The following is a 16559-nucleotide window of genomic DNA, read 5'->3' on the forward strand; positions in this document are numbered from 1 at the left end:
AGTACACCAGGAAAAACGTGAGTTAAATATACAATAGCTTGGACCCTCACAAAATTCTAACGAGTACCTAATGTCCGTAAAAGAGAATAGTGCAATCCCCGTATTATGTACGGGAAATGTACAGAATTTACAAAAACGGTATTAGGCCATAGACATTCCTAAGTGTTCCTACAAACCAACAGTTTAATGAAACCAGGTAATGTCCTTGAGTGTTACATAACTGCTGTCAACGTGATGAATGCTTGCACTCGGCTCCTGTCGTGCACTGGTGTACCTACGTAGTCACAATGTCCACTAATGTATGGAGTGCTTCCGTTCCGCTAGGGGAACAATATCAAGGCCAGCTTTAAATTACGTATTTTAGGTGAACTGTATGCTTTTAATGTATTTTCCGTATGGATGATTAGAGTTCAGGTGCGGAGTATGTTTGCATTCATTTGAATGAATTTTGGCACCGGATCCAGGCCATTTTGTCATTGAGGATGGAAATCAATATTAGTATTTTAGGATACAGCGACGGATGTAACAATGTTCCGCTTATTCCTCTCAAATTGTTCTGCACAAATGACATTTCTAACTTCCAATAAATCTGAAATGTACCTATGTACCACCATTAATCCCAACGGAACATTCTCGAACATTCAGTAGAAAATCTGCGAAAACACCGTGACACCAAACCACGCGCACAGCAGTAAGTAATGACATAAAACCACGCTTCACTGAGCCGCGTGAGAATGGCCGACCGTATGCCGTATAGATAAAATCTCCTACATTTTAATTCTGAGCTCCATCAAGTACAAAGACTACGGCCTTTATTGGATGCATGCCGTTCGGTAAATAGGTTTAGCATACTGAACGTGCTTTAGTAAAGTGCTCTATATGGGTGGGATAAAGAAACGATCAGGACAGTTTCTGCATTATTAAGACCACGGCTTCAATCATATTGTCTGGAATCCACATTGTTGCCGAAAAGTGCACCTACTCACTCACTATTCAATAAAAATTGTTTGATGCCGAACTCCAGTTGTCCCGTCTGGTCAATAAAGCTCAATAAAACGAAATACTCAAATAAGCGTGTATTGAAGTAGAATATAAGCAGTCCAAGAGAAATCGTTTATCTCCTCAACTTCGCTTCCCATATTCTTTTTCCCATCATGAACATCTTCAATAGGTACATAGCCCGAAAGGGTACACCTTTCGCACAAAAAGAGACCGCGGAAACACAAAATTGTCATCAGATACATTTTTGCTTATTGTCGTGCCATTTCCAGCCTTTTGCGATCAAGGACGCTCGTCTCTTTGCAACCGTCGGACTAGCATTAAATTATATTTGGCATTTAAATGGAATGCAGTCCACGATTTTCCGCACAGAGAGGAACTAGTTTGAGACGTGACTCGAAACCTGCGTGTTGTTTACAATTCTTGAAAAAACTGGATATGGAAATGAGTGTGTAACCGGTTTTGGGTTGAATGAACGAAAAAATAATTAATTGGATATCGTAAATTTTGTTAATCGGTGTGTAAGGACCTGTGCAGATAAAGCTACTTAGTGCATCTTTACTCAAATTAAGTACAAAGTCGGCTGCAGCGTTTGCTTAATTTTTACACATGGAAAGCTTTGTTTCAGATATCTCTAACAAGAAACTTATTTCATATCAGTTTCAATAGTACGATATGAAACATAAATAGCAACAAGATTAAACTAGATATTTGAACACATTGGCATAACTTATAACCCTATATAGCTTTAACCTTTACACCTACGACTGTCTACAAATGTTATGTTATCTCGATCTATCCTAATAGGCTTATAGAGATTGTTTATATAGCTTTTGCATATATATATTTTAAGTAGAAATATACAAGATAGATAAGGTTCGTTGGATATTAAAAATTTGCTTCGCCATGCATATTTACAACGTTGTAAAAATAGCAGTTTTTTCAATGAATTTATTTACGGTAGCTATAATGTTATGTAACAGTTGAAACATGCTTTTCCAGATTGTACGCTATTTATAAAACTAGAGTTATTTTTACGCGCTATCATCTATCAAAATTTATTTCTTATCAATGTCCAATAAGAGCATAACGGTGTCCCGTCATTTGCTTGAAGTTTACAGGTGTGTATTCCTTGGTGTTTAGCCCCTACCTTTAAAAAAAGGTGTTTGTTTCTAAAACAATTGAAATCGCGTGCTCATTCTTGACACCTTCAACCCCTATCAAAAGACTAAACAAAAGCAACCCCCTATAGAACCATGTGCGTCTACGTCATACCCCCTAGTCGCGTGTGTATCAACAATAAAATCCTATAAAATATACGATACAATAAGAACTGACTGATATGCATATGTATATGCGTTATTTTATAGGGCCGGCGGGAAGTATAATTAACAATACTTTACGATTTTTTGACGACTTCCATCTTCATTAGTGGCTTCAGAACGATAGTAGTTAAGAAGGGCATGCAATCATCAGTAGATGACTTTCAATTGATGACTTGATAAAAGAAGACCAAAAAATCTTCCGCTTTACCTTAGAAATCACAACTTGCCAAATTGGCAACCTTTTTGTCTAAAAATTAATTATCTTGCATCAAAAGTGCACAATAATGATACCTACAAACAATGCTTCATAATGACAAAAAGGTTGAAATCTTTAACGATGTCTCAACGAGAACGTGTACAAAAAGACTAATATCCCGAACCTAGTGCGAATTGCTATAGGGCCTTTTTTCCACAATCCAATTGCAAAGAAGGGTGATGACATAGGTCGCGAAACCCTAATGAAGTTGTAATCCTATTAGTGGTCGCGTGAAGGTGTTAAAAGACGAAGTGTAAGCCACTTTGTCTTGTGGGGGGATTAAAGAAAGAAAGCTAATTGAACATAGTTTATAAATAATGATACATAAACTAATGTCATTATTAATGGAATAGTTTACTGCATATAGTTGTTGTTGATTTAGCTAGACACAAAGGGAACGAGTGTCATGTTTCAGCGTGAGTTTAATACTTCAACCTAGCAGTCATACCCTAAATCCCAAACGATGATAACTGAATCAGTACCATACCTTGGTGCAGCTACGTATAATTGGATGCATATGAATAATCCCATAAGTGGCAATCCCTGAGTATGTGCCCTTCGTGCCTTTAGCTTAGCCATTTCAGCCTCATTTACAATATGACCGCTTAATATTTTTACCATATCAGGCTTTATTTTGGATACGGAAGACGAACCATGAATACCATAACCCTTTGACATATAAAGCTACGGTACGTAATGTCCCTGACCGCAGTCTATTTGTGTTGTAACCAGAATTCCAAGTAACAGCGTGACATTCTCAATACCTGAGGTTCCCCCAACTATTTACGAAAGCCGTGTGTATGCTGATCGGAGCGTAAACAAACACTAAATATTTGACAACTGTGTGTCTGTTTAATGTCACCGTATCGATCTGCAGGATAGGCTAGACATCCAATTAACTGTGTCAACACACTGAACAAATCGGTTAATGAAATCGGCTGGAGACTTTAATGCGCTGGGGGATTAAGAACTTTTATGGACGTTTTATGGTAATGATTATTGTGGGGGCTAGTTAAATTTCTGGCAAGCAGCGGTTTTACGTTTTGATTCTCAGCAACGATAAGGTTTAGTAATAGTCCGAGTATGGCGCCATAGAAATATAATGAATCCTTTATTGAATGGTCTGATCTATCGCGTCACTTAGTTGAGTGACATGATTGTATAACATCGTGGTAGTATCATCTACTGAACGAATAGGTACATAAACTAGACGCAATGTGGGCCAAAAAGGCCAATTTTGGCTTAGATGCAATTGTTTACCCGGTACACACCGGTTTTAATCAGTCATCATCGCCATAGTTTAAAAGGGTTTCCCCAGCCTAATGCAATTTAATCACAAGCCCTTACCTACTTTAACAATATGTGTCATGGACAGACACTGTAGCCCATAATAGCGGACACGTATTTATGAGAAAAATGGCCAGCGACACGTCGTTACGTCACTGCGTTTAAACCATCACTGACCGTTGAGCTGCCTCGTTGTGCTAATGTTAAGGAAAATGTTCGATGGAGGGGGTATGTGGTGCATGGTGGGAGGTCAGCTTGCGATGGTTGCTGAGTAATGACAGTCATTACGCGGCCTTCGTGCGGCGTGTGCGTCTTCAGTACAGTGGAGTAACCATGTATGGGGGATTTTAGAAGGAATTTTCCCTTTGTAAAAGTGTTAATGTCATTTTCAGGAAACAAATAATAGCGCAGTGGTCGTTAAGCTAAAAGTCGGCAGAGTAACACAATGACTATAAAAAGTTTAATTTCAGATAAAAGTTTTTAATCTGGTATTCTTATTTAACTTAATTCATTATAATATCCATCAGCTTAACGCTGGATCAGAAGGGCGATTAATTGAAAAGCAGGTAAAACAAATTCTATCCGACCCGCAACTTTGACCGATCGTGGAAACATGACGGCATTTCAACAAGGGTACAAGGACTCTCATCTTCAGGGAAATAATTACGAGCTATTTGGAAACTCTTGATTTTATGTTCAGGAAAAGGTTTATTGTTAGCATGAAAAAAGTACATCATTTGGTGTACCAAACTTTTCTAACTTCGTAGAAAATGTTACGCAAGAATGCCCGAAATTGAATAAAATCTGTCACCCTTTATAAGAACTTCAGAGCAGGGAGATTTCTTATGAACTTTTATAACACTTTAACAATATTTCGAAATACAGAACATTTCACTGTTCTAACTAGACTTCTATCTAGAAAATAAGGTCAAACACGACAAAGTCAAAGAGCAGAAGAAAAAAGTAATATTGATATTAATGCACTATGGAGTTGCGCGGAAAAGTTCTCTCTCTAACATTTAATTATGATAGACGAGCTCCCAGTCTATTGAAAATGCAGGCCTCTGTGGCCTGCATTTTCAATAGACTGGACGATTCAATAGACGCCGTGTGCCTTTTGAAAGTACGGTTGAATCATTTCTAGGACTTCGTTTGTAAAAGTCGGTTGTTGAAAACATCAAAGATTCTCTGCTGCAAACTTTTTGTCGGAGTATCCTATTGCGGCCTGTGGCTTCCTTGGTTCGAAGATCAAGCCCTTTAACTTAATCGTGGTTGAAAGAAGCATTTTAGTGCAAAAAATCGGCAAATTTTGTTCGGAACTAATTTTGGTTGTCCAGCAAAGCTATGAATTATTCCATCTCCAGTATCCAAACTTCTTCGGCGACTGTTATAAATTCTTTGTCCAAGTTTCTTAAGATGTTCTCACTGCAATTCTACTTGGTCATATATGTCTGTGTAAGTCAAACTAAATAATTATCATAAATCTTTATTAAGCATTCCAGAGTTAACAGCAATAATATACTATAACAAAATTTGAAAATCTTTATGCAAAGGAAGTATTAACTGTGGGTACCGGGATTCTAAATATTTTTGTATACTTCTTTATGTACTACCCTTGCATATTTCCGTATGTACTACCCTTGTATACTCCCTTATATGTATACTATCATTGTACAAGCTAGACTTGTGTAGTGTCAAAATTGCGTATACCAGAGGTAAATAATGTTACTTAAGGTGGTTTTTGATCACATTCATTTTCTATTATAACCATAACAATGTCTTCAAGAAGACTAGTTAATCCCTTCATACAATGTCTTGTATTAGATGGTTCACCCTACGTAGCTTTCCCTTTGTTAATATTCAAACTAGTTTCCTTCACCTAGCCTACAGCTTATTCTGCGGTATTTCCAACACTATTCTGAATCTTGTATTTACAGTCTTCAGTGTATAAAAGCCTGTTTTGTGGAGCGACGCAAGTTGAGTCTGAAAGGTTTCTCTCTGGTGCTCTATTAGTGCGATACTGCTACATTTCTATGCTGTAATTAGTTAATTAAATGAGCTTTGATGGTGGAGGCTCTAATTTTACCGTTGATTGGCCGTGTTCGTATAATGATGGAGTGGCTAATGTGGCTATGCAATTTGTATATGTAATGATGTAGCTTTGTTGCAAAGCGACTGTGTTCTGTAAGGGTCTTACCTATCATAGATTATGTTCAATCATTTGGTTATATTTAATCCGCGTAGGGGCAGTAGTTACCACGGGACGTAAGTAAAAGTTTTACTCGCGCCCTAAAAATCGGTATTTTAAAAGAGAGATAAGATCTTTATTCAATGGGCTGCCTTATCGCAATCAGCCTAAGTCCAGTAACATTACATTTTTACATCAAAGACGAGGAAACTCAATCCCAATAATCGATGTGATTTTAGCAAATTGCAAGTTTTTAAGGGCAAAGGTTTCCCTTTTGAAACAGACTGCAGAAACTACACCCATACTTGGTAGATATTTTTAGATTCAATCTAGACTTCGCTAAGAATTTATAAGTAGTTATAAGTAGCTCTTTAAACCGCTTATGCGCAATTATAAAAACTGTACTAATAAAGATAATAACAGCCTGCTTGAGGAGTGAAGATCTACAGTTCCTAGTACTGAACTACGTAGAAGTAATCGGAATATGTAAAGCAAGATGTCGTGACAAGATAAGTCTTGGAAACATAACATAATACACACTATATATTAATTAAACGAAGACATCCACTGCGTCTGTCCGTCTACTTGCGATGGCATCTAAAACGGATCGGATTTTCGTGAGGTTTTCACTAATACTTAAAGAGATTAAGAAAGCAGGTTTAGGTTTCATTACCTTACAAAATCGGGCCAGGCTTGCTGCCTACAACTTACTACACCTACCGCTGTATATACTATTTATACTAATATAATGAAGAAGAAACATTTATTTGTTTTTCACATTCAAACTGTTCAGTAGTTTGAATGTGAAAAACAAATAAAAAATGTTTTTTTATTTGTTTCGATTTGTTCCAGTATTGGAAAGCTACACCATCCCCGTGAAACATCCCTACTAATATTATAAATGCGAAAGTAACTCCTGTCTGTCTGTCTGTTACGCTTTCACGTCTGGTGCTTACATAAAGAAACAGGTTGCCGGTACAGACAAACCTGTACGGGTCGGTACCGATCAGTGCAGGTATAATATTCTAAAGAAAAAGGTAAACAGGTAACCTGTTTCTTTATAAGTGAGTCAATAGGATTGTATTGAAATATTATACCTGCACTGATGGGTACCGACCCGTACAGGTTTGTCTGTACCGGCAACCTGTTTCTTTATGTAAGCACCGTTAACCACTGAATTGTTTTAAATAAAATTTGGTACAGAGATAGAGTTGACCTTGAGAAAGAACATAGGGCAGTTTTAATCCCGGACTTTTGAAGAATTCTCTTGGAAACGCGATATAACCGAACTCCACGCCAAGCCGCGGGCGTAACCTCCCAGTAGGGAAAGAAGTTCCCCCGTGACGCGGGTGAAACCGCAGGAATACAGTTAGTAGGTATTTTTTATAGAAAACCATACTCCTTGTTGATATAAACTCTGGCTTCTGGTATCGAGGCAAGCTTATTTGTTTGATGTCAGAAACAAGGTAACGTGGTAAAACTATGACATGAAAGGGAGTAACAAACAAGGCTTTTGCTTTTTTACTTTGATGTTTTCGCCGGATAAGTCGTATAGTAAGTATATTTTTTTCTATGAAAATGTCAATTTTGCACGTGCCAAGCTTGGACCGGTCGCTAATAAATAAATCTCTTACTTAAATACCTTTTCTTTGGCGTTTTCTTCTTTATATTTGTACAGGGATAAAGAAAATAAGCCGCTTGTATCTCGTCTTTTAAAAGATGATCGACTTATTTCAATAACCGTGTTGGTTTGCGATTGAATGTATTTTTTTTAAATTGAATTTATCTTGAAAAATCTAATTCTTAATCGCAAGACCATGTATAGGTAGGTTATTGAAACGAGCTGTAAGTTAATTTTCCAATTCATTCGATGTCATTGGATCCATGTATCGATACAGAATTGAGAATAATTCGATCATATAGGAGACCGATATACTTACTTATGCATGCCATATTTAAGGAGGACGCTATTGAATACGAAATTACATCGGATCTAATTATTTCCAGCCGCGTATTACGTAGAAAATAATTAATTAATAATTAATTCCCTGAATACCGCGATACTTATATCAATATGTGCAGTGACCATGAGATATGTATCGATTTTTTCACAGGCTTGGACTTTTTAAAAGCTTACTTAATTTGTTGTGTTTTTTTTTATGAACCACATTTAAATGAGAGCTTAACTATACTTATAAATCACCTGATACTAGGGAATATTGTAGATTACCAACAGTGAAAGATTTTTTTCAGTTGTTTACTAAACTTCCCTTTATAATATTAATATCCAAGTATAGAGTAAATCTTCATATTTATTAATTTTGGTATTATGAAATAGGTCTGTATTCTCACAAAGAGGGTAAAATTACCTTCTCGTAATAAGGCGCTAGCACCTTATTAACTAACCGGTGTTAAAGACGGCACAAGCAGATATTCCCGCATACAATTTCCCCGTTTTCATTATAACGTTGATAAATGCATATTACCTTTTAAATTCTCAGGTGCGGCGGAAAGGTACCTAACTATAACAGCATTTTACTTCATTCATGGATATTTTGAGTTAACACCAGTAGTATCTGGAATATTCTAGACTCTCGAGAAACAAACTAACATGCAACGAATTTTGTTTGCAAAATATGAAGAACACAAAACTGCTAGCTCGACCGAGGCCATCAAAACTTTTCAAACCAAATCTATGCAGTCCTAGCATATCACTGCATTCCCAATTTTAGTTTACTTCAAGTTTTATATACGGTAACTGTCTTATCTATGTAGATATAAAATGGAGGAACTGAGCTACCAGCCTGCAAGTAATTTAATTGCCATCATCATCTGCCAAGACTTTGATTGACTATGTTGGTGTCGGCTTCCAGTCTAACAATAAACATCTGAGTTCCAGTGTTTTACATAGAGCAACTACTTATCTGAAGTCGTCATGGTTACTCATCCACGTACCGACCGCGCCAAGCGTAGCTTAACCTTATCATCGAACGATTCGTGCGGCTTCAAGTTTTTACTTATACAAATAACAAATTCCTTAATATTATCACAAAGCATCGTCACCCTACCATCCTCATTTTATCAGATTGCTATTTGTCTCGTGGATTTGTATTGCTCTCATTGTGTGTAATAGATTTCCTCCGGCACAATGCATAGTTTAACTCTCTGTGTGGGGGAGTGCGACTCAATCTAAGGAACGTTCCACGTGCTGTATTGTGTACTGGTCTTTTGTATGTCTGTTTATTAAGATGTTTGTTTGATGAGTAGAAATGCATTTAATTTGTTGAAGAGATTCTGATCGAATTATTAAGTACATATAAAAGTCAAATAATTTCACCTGTTATTTACCTGATTGCTTGGATTGCTTTTCTACATTTGTTTAACGGGAACGCCTCAAAAGGGAGACGGTTCTAAATTCGGATGTTTGCATTATTTTTTTGTTTGATCGCGCATAACTCCGATTTTTTTCTGATTTCTTTTTTTGAATTTCTTTCACCGGTTTGATTCTTTTTACCCATCAACTCACCAATAGCTATATTTTTGGCAACATCAGCACTCTACTGTCTCTTCAACGGTCTAGTTGCCTTGATACTTTTCTTATATGACACTGAGTTCCAGTGTTCCAGAGTTATAGCCAGGACGACCCTAGATAAGCCATCAAACAACAAGGTTAAAAGGAGGATGTTAATCCGAGGAAAATGGCCATCTTGAATGCTGATTGTGTCGACTACAATGTGGGAGTCACGCGCCTCCGTTTATGTCTAGTGGTTATTTAATTGTATAGGATAACAATAGCCTAGATAATGTTATTTATTAGCACTAGAAATATCTGTTATTATCCTTGTTAGCACTTCTAGAATTGTCCGTATCTCAATGACCTTTCCTTCCAATCTTTAGCTAGCTAACTACGGATGCGACGACCTATCTATCTTTTCATTTGCTTTCTAAAATTAGGGTTTTGATTGACATTAGCCCCATTCAAGCAAAGTCTAATTCCTATATCTAGTGCCTAAGTAAATCTAAATAAGTTTGGTTATTGAAATACGCCCTTAAAGGTCAGAGGTGCTTTCTGATTTTAAATATCTTCAAACAAAATCCAGTAAGTGGGCTAAAGTCACTTCTAAGATCAGATATAGACATCAAGAGATTGCAACTCTAAAAATAACGAGTTGGATATCATCTGGAGCACTTATGACATCAGACAGATAGAAAAGATGCTATCTCGCAAATCGATTGAGCTGTGCAATAACTCCCAGCTAGCTTCAGCGAGTTGAGAGACATATGGTATCCTAAATTATCATTGTGCATCAAAGTCAGAACATTTATTTCAATTAAACCATTTACTGGTATTTTTATAACGTCTAGTAATTGTTTAGTTTTGTGAGAAATGGTGGTTGTTGCTAAATATACCAACGGACAGACACATAGCACTTATAGAAATATGTCTATGTACAGGCAACTGCAAATGTTCATTGGCAAAACTGCAAACATGCCAAACCTACTTTCAGTACAAACAACAATTTTAAAAGCCAATACACAAATGTAGGCAAATGAAACTTTACTCCAAAACATCGCTTTAAATAACAGCAAAATACGAACAAACTGCAATAAAGCCAGTTCAACTAAAGTTGAAATAAAAAGTATTATTGCTCATATTTTCGTTCTGCGGAATAAAACAGCGCGTCGAGTGCCACTCCGGTTGAACCGAGATCATTAATATGCTGCTGTATTTAAACCTTTAAACATCGCATAATCCCGTAACAGGTGGCTACTTATTGAGCACTAGCTTCAGCTTGAAATTGATACTTGACGATGAGTTGAAAGCCGAGTGTGTCTTTGAGGAGTATTCTGAAGGTCTATTGAGGCGAGGATCGGTAGATATGGATTTTTTTGTAAGCTCGGTGGAAAATGCTGTAATTAACGCAGCAACGAAGGTCACAGTTTGGCGTAAGTAGGTCTGGAATTGGGCCACAGCATTTAAATCTTAAACTAGTACATTCAAAGCTATACCTTGAACTAGCGGGTTTTCTCGTCTTTACGCAAACAAATTAAATAGTATTTGTGTTTGGTCCTTTACAAACATGAAAGTGTGCAGAGTAACACGTCTGAGGTCCCCAAAAAATGAGTGTTCGCAAAGACCCGAAGGTGTTTGAGTTGGGTCGACAGGTTTTCACAATGAAATCTGTCTTGATAACATCAAATCGTCTGCCATTTATTGAGCAAATCCAAGTTTAGATAAGTAAGAAATATTCACATCTGAGGATTTTCGATCAGTTTATTTTAAATCTAAATCGACCCAGAAGAAGTGCAAAATCCTATAGTGACTTTTAAGTGGTTCCACAGATAAAAATATTTGGTCCAAAGCGATAAGTTACCCAAAATACAGCTTCCATGAAATAATAAAAGACAGGAGCGAAACTAGAGCATCACACAACCGAGCGCGGATCAGATACCGCGGCAATTATATCAAACTGTTGCTAAAACTTCGTTAGCGATGCAGGATCGCGTCGAACATGACGTTATTTAAACTTTACATAGAGCGAGGAGGGTTAGAATTTCATTTTGTTCTAAAACTCAACTAAATTCTGACACAGCGATAGGAGTTCTATGTTAGAATATCTTACGCAAGGAAAATTCCATTGTATAGTCTTTCTGTTTAAGACTCTCTAGCCTCTGGCCCCATTGTTTGATTATATTAATTTTGTAGTGTTCTTGCGAGAATCGTAATTTGATGTATCCTTGTCAAAATTGGTAGATTTCATAATTTACAAAATCGCATTTTTTGATGTAATAAATAAATAAAATAAAAAACCTTTTATTTCTTGTTTTAAATACAATTTTAGGTTAAATATGTATACGTAGATTTACAATCAAAAGAATAGAACAAAAGTGAATAAATAAACATGTTAACAGTTTGCATGCATTAATTAATTAGGTGCTTTGTTCTTCTGAGTTTTTATTTTTTATTTATATATACTTAAGGGTACAAGAACCCCTCTCAACGGAGGGTGAAGGCCTCCTCCAAAGATGACCATTTTTCTCTGTCTTCAGCTTCTCGCATCCAGTGTGTGCCTGCTATTTTTGTGACGTCGTCTACCCATCGCGTATTAGGTCTGCCTCTTTTCCGCTGTCCCGATGGTCCTAGCCATAACGTTGTCGTTTTGGTCCAGCGATTATCTTTGAGTCTGGCTATGTGACCAGCCCATCGCCATTTTAGCTTCTGTGAGTAACTGAGTGCGTCGATAACTTTAGTTTTTTGTCTTATGGTGGTATGGAGGATTTTTTGTATCTTTTTGATTTTTAGGATACTTCTTTCCATACTTCTTTGGCTGGTTATGATCTTATTTTTTGATGTATTACCATATAAATATTGGACCCAAACCAACACGGAACGCCTTGTTTGATGGTCATTGTTCTCAAATCCTACAGAACAGAACTAAGTGACGTCAAACTCCAATTGACTTTACGAGCTTGCACACACCTTGTAGCGCCAGCAAGCCAGTTTCATTAATAGGTTCCATTCCATTCCGCATGACTCAATCAAGATCATTTTCAATGAATACAGCTTCAGCGAAGAAGTCGACTGTTTTCAAAAAGACAATTTGCCTGAACGAACCACTTTCTAAGGAAGCGAACTTAATACAGCGGTAAGATATACCAATTGGAAGTCCAGGCACGTCTTCCCCTAACGATGTATTATTCATTCCTACCTACTTTATTCTGAATACAAAAATTAGGGCTTATAGACTAAAGTGTTATATTTTCAGTAATGTTAGCTGAAGAAAGGTCAAACCCGTGTTTATGTTAATTAGGTTTTACATGCGAGGGTAGAGCTAATTAAAACTAATCTGATTAATGAAAATTTAAGCTTGGTCCGTACACTGTTAGCGTTAAGATAATCAGGACCTAGGATTTTATTCGCCGTAACTTTGGACACATTGATATAATCTTTTCACTTCGCCTTCTAAGACATGTGTTTTAATATCATCTGGCTTATTGAAGGAACTCTTCGATGTTTCAATACTTTCTAGTTTTGGTGTATGTAACTCATATTCTTGATAAAATGGTACTTACTCCGCACAGTAATGTTGACTCTGTCGACGTACGCCGTCTCGTTTTCTACTGAACACTCGTACAAGCCCGCATCATCTACGCCTATGTTTGTAAGGAGTAAACTTCCGTCGGTCTGAAACAATACAGAAAACCAAATTCATACTACTGTTTTTGTAGAATCCATTCTACAAAAACAATAGTCCAACTTAGGATAATTCGTGGTTTGATCCCTTACGGCATAACTATCCAATAAGCAGACCAATACAATGTTAAATACTTCACTGTCCATGATTTAGATACAATAGTTAAGCAATAGGTGTGTATCACATATCACTCAAGGTATAGAGAAGTTATTAAGATTGGGAGCTGTAAATAAAATATAGTTTTTTGGTTCACCTATTCAAACAAATTCACTAGACGTTTGCCAATCAGCAAATGCAGGTTTTCAGCACGAGCCGCGTGGTAAAGGTAAGTCCATAAATGAAATTAAAAGATAAGTTAGTTTCATCAGGTCTTCGTGTAAAATGAAATAACATGTTTAAGTAATAAAATAAATATTATGTCAGAGCCAACATACGTCGTCGTAAAACATTTTCATCGCACCTAGATCGTGCCGTATTTCTCTCAAAAAATTAGGTCTGAAAACCAGACTAGGTTTATTAACTTCATACATAAAACCTAATTGCGTGTTTGGGTTATTTCGTCGTGTATTTATTCGTTTCGTCTCGATATCAACCTGTGACCTCTATAATATCGCGTGCGGTGGGTCACCCCAAAACCGCTTCAAAATCTGATTCATGGTGTGGTTTACAAAACAGTAAGACAGAAGACGTGATTTCGTTTGTTCAGGCTCTTTTGCCAAGATCACAGACTTTGTTTTGCTAAAATTTTTTAAGTACACTCACTGTGGATTGTAAACCAAAAACTTTGAAATAAACTTCGCTAAATCTGATTTAAGAACAAGATGACAGACAACAAACACTTTGATTTTTCCAGCTTACATAAAAAAAAATTGCTCTGGTTTGTGCTATGTAATTGTCAACCTTCCAATACAGCAAGATGGGTAGGTCTGGTATCCAATAACGTATTTACGATAAGGACCAACTAAGGGAAATTGGTTAGTGCTGTGGGCTGTGCCACTGGGCGTTGGACTACTGACCTATTTTGCTGCACCGATTTTCAAAAGCCCAGCGTAGTTTTAAATTCCTCATATTGGCATAGACGGAAAGTATATGAATTACTTTGGAGGGTGGAGGGTGAATGTTTACATGTAACGTCACGTTTTTATGTAAGGTCTTGATATGAAAGGTTTACGAATATGGAGGATTTTTCTTCACGCTTAGGGGTTGAAAGTGTGTCTTGTGTGAGAAAACTTGCTGAATGAAATTGGTATTCGTAACAAATCTACCAGTGTCAAAAAAGTTTATCTTATAGCGATTACTTAACTTAAATAAAAAAGACGTTACCCGACAGTTAAGACACTGGGTCATAGACACATTAAATTGATCGATTACATAAAAGAGCTGTCATTTACAACCAAACTTACAGCCGAACATAAAGATGTAAGTGAACAAAGTAGAATTTACGACAAAAGCCATTACATGATTAATACCCGTAACTTAGTTTCACCAGACATAAATATTTGCGGCTAAGTTCAGACGGACCAATGAGAGAATCAGGTTAACTGTATTTATGTAACGCCATGATCTGTGGACCTAAGTGATCTGAGACGTAACTGATGTGCCAATAAATCTAGTGTCCACAGCTTTATCACATTCACCAGCAGGTGCAATGACATAATATCTAAGACAATCCTAATGATTCATTTTGTTGATAGCATCATTAATAAAGACTTCAGCTTTCGAGTCGATGATGCTTTCGTTAATATCACAGAATTGGTGGTTATGGACACTCATTTCGCAAAGAACTGTAGAGCACACTTCGAATAGGGCAATCAAAAGTCCATTCATCATCTCCATTATTGTTATGCTAAGCGCTCTCAAATACAAAGTGAAAAATTCACGTGAAAGCCATCGGAGTGATGGTCGTAACTCAATTTTGCCAAATGCCAATATTTGCTAAGGCAATTTCAGTGGCACCGTTTAGGCCGAGCATCGAATTATGTAGGCATCGGACGGCCTTGGTTCGAGCCTTGAACTGCGATCGATATGGAGTGGCCCACGTCTGCTGGCCTAGGTATCAACAGTTGTATATAAATACCATGCAAGTGAACATGGCACTGGTACACGGAAATACTTATGTAAGTGTACCTACGTATACAGCTCGCGGGGGACTTGACAAGAATTTACGTTACGTGTGCGGGCGTGTAACATTCTGATAGCATCATTGTCGGGTAAGGGATGGTTTGCACGGAGTTTCGGTAAGCTTAGATATTAAGGTATGTACACTTTGTGTTCAGTATTTACTTCAAATTCGCCAGTAAGAATACTTCTGAACATTGAGGGTCATGAAAATCAGGCACGAACATAAAACACACATAACTCAATGATAATCTGCTATCAATATCTTCATTCATCACTGTTGATGAGTTATTAGCTATTACATCATTGCCATCAGTAATAAAACAAAACGTTATATCGAATGATGCGCAATAAACAACCTCACAAATACAGTTTTTATAACTTATGTGAAAGCACATATTGGCTTTATTAAATGTATTTTTTCTCAGTCTTACGCAAGCAGCCTTTTTCTGCCAGAAACCAATTTTAATCTGACAACGGCCGGTATTAGGGCTTAAAGGTTGGTCACCGAGAGAAACGGGCCAAATAACAGGCAGACCTAACTTATCCGACGAAAATCCATATTCTTAAGACCCACATTAAAATTCACAGAAGAATAATTAAGCTTTCATGTCCACTTTAAGAGCTATCAAGATGTTTGAAGTCTCGTAGATCAAACACTCGAAAGGTCAAAGCCCGGACTGGCCTTAAAAACACTAATGCTTAAGGTAAATATTATAAAAATACTGCTCAAAAGAGCCATATGACCCTAAAAGATTCGATTAGCTCACAGTAAAGGCGATGTAAAGGCAACACCATTATCTGATTGGCGCAAATTGAGCGTTCCATCCGAAGCGTTAGACGATCTGATAAAATAAACATGGAAGGTATATTATCACGCTTAGGTATAGCTTTTACGGAGCAAACAGGTATTTGCGTAGGACAGGCAATCTATCTGAAGTGTTCCGTCTTCCTGTCAAAAACACTTCGTATTATGTATGGATGTTAAGTGTTTTTCGAGCCAGAAATATCGATTTGAGACGCGGGAAGGTGAGTGGTATAACATCGAGGCACCTACCGAAGAAGAATGATCAAAATCGAAAATAGAATTATAAAGGCAATATCGAAAAGAGCTGGCCACTACACGGACACTGCAGAATAAATTAAGCCTGAAAGCACCTGTTTTGCAGCACTTTATTTATGTGGGACTT

General features: G+C 37.1%; 1 protein-coding gene across 1 annotated transcript in view; it reads right to left on the reverse strand.

Moving 5' to 3' along the window:
* LOC110383547 (cell adhesion molecule Dscam1) overlaps window positions 1-16559 on the reverse strand; it is a 51794-nt gene that overhangs the window by 12695 nt on the left and 22540 nt on the right. The window contains exon 3 of the mRNA XM_021344343.3: window positions 13130-13241. Coding sequence (XP_021200018.1) covers window positions 13130-13241 — 112 coding nt within the window. The remainder of the gene's footprint in view (window positions 1-13129; window positions 13242-16559) is intronic.

The sequence above is a fragment of the Helicoverpa armigera genome, chromosome 8 (genome assembly GCF_030705265.1).
Source record: "Helicoverpa armigera isolate CAAS_96S chromosome 8, ASM3070526v1, whole genome shotgun sequence".
Lineage (NCBI taxonomy): Eukaryota > Metazoa > Arthropoda > Insecta > Lepidoptera > Noctuidae > Helicoverpa > Helicoverpa armigera.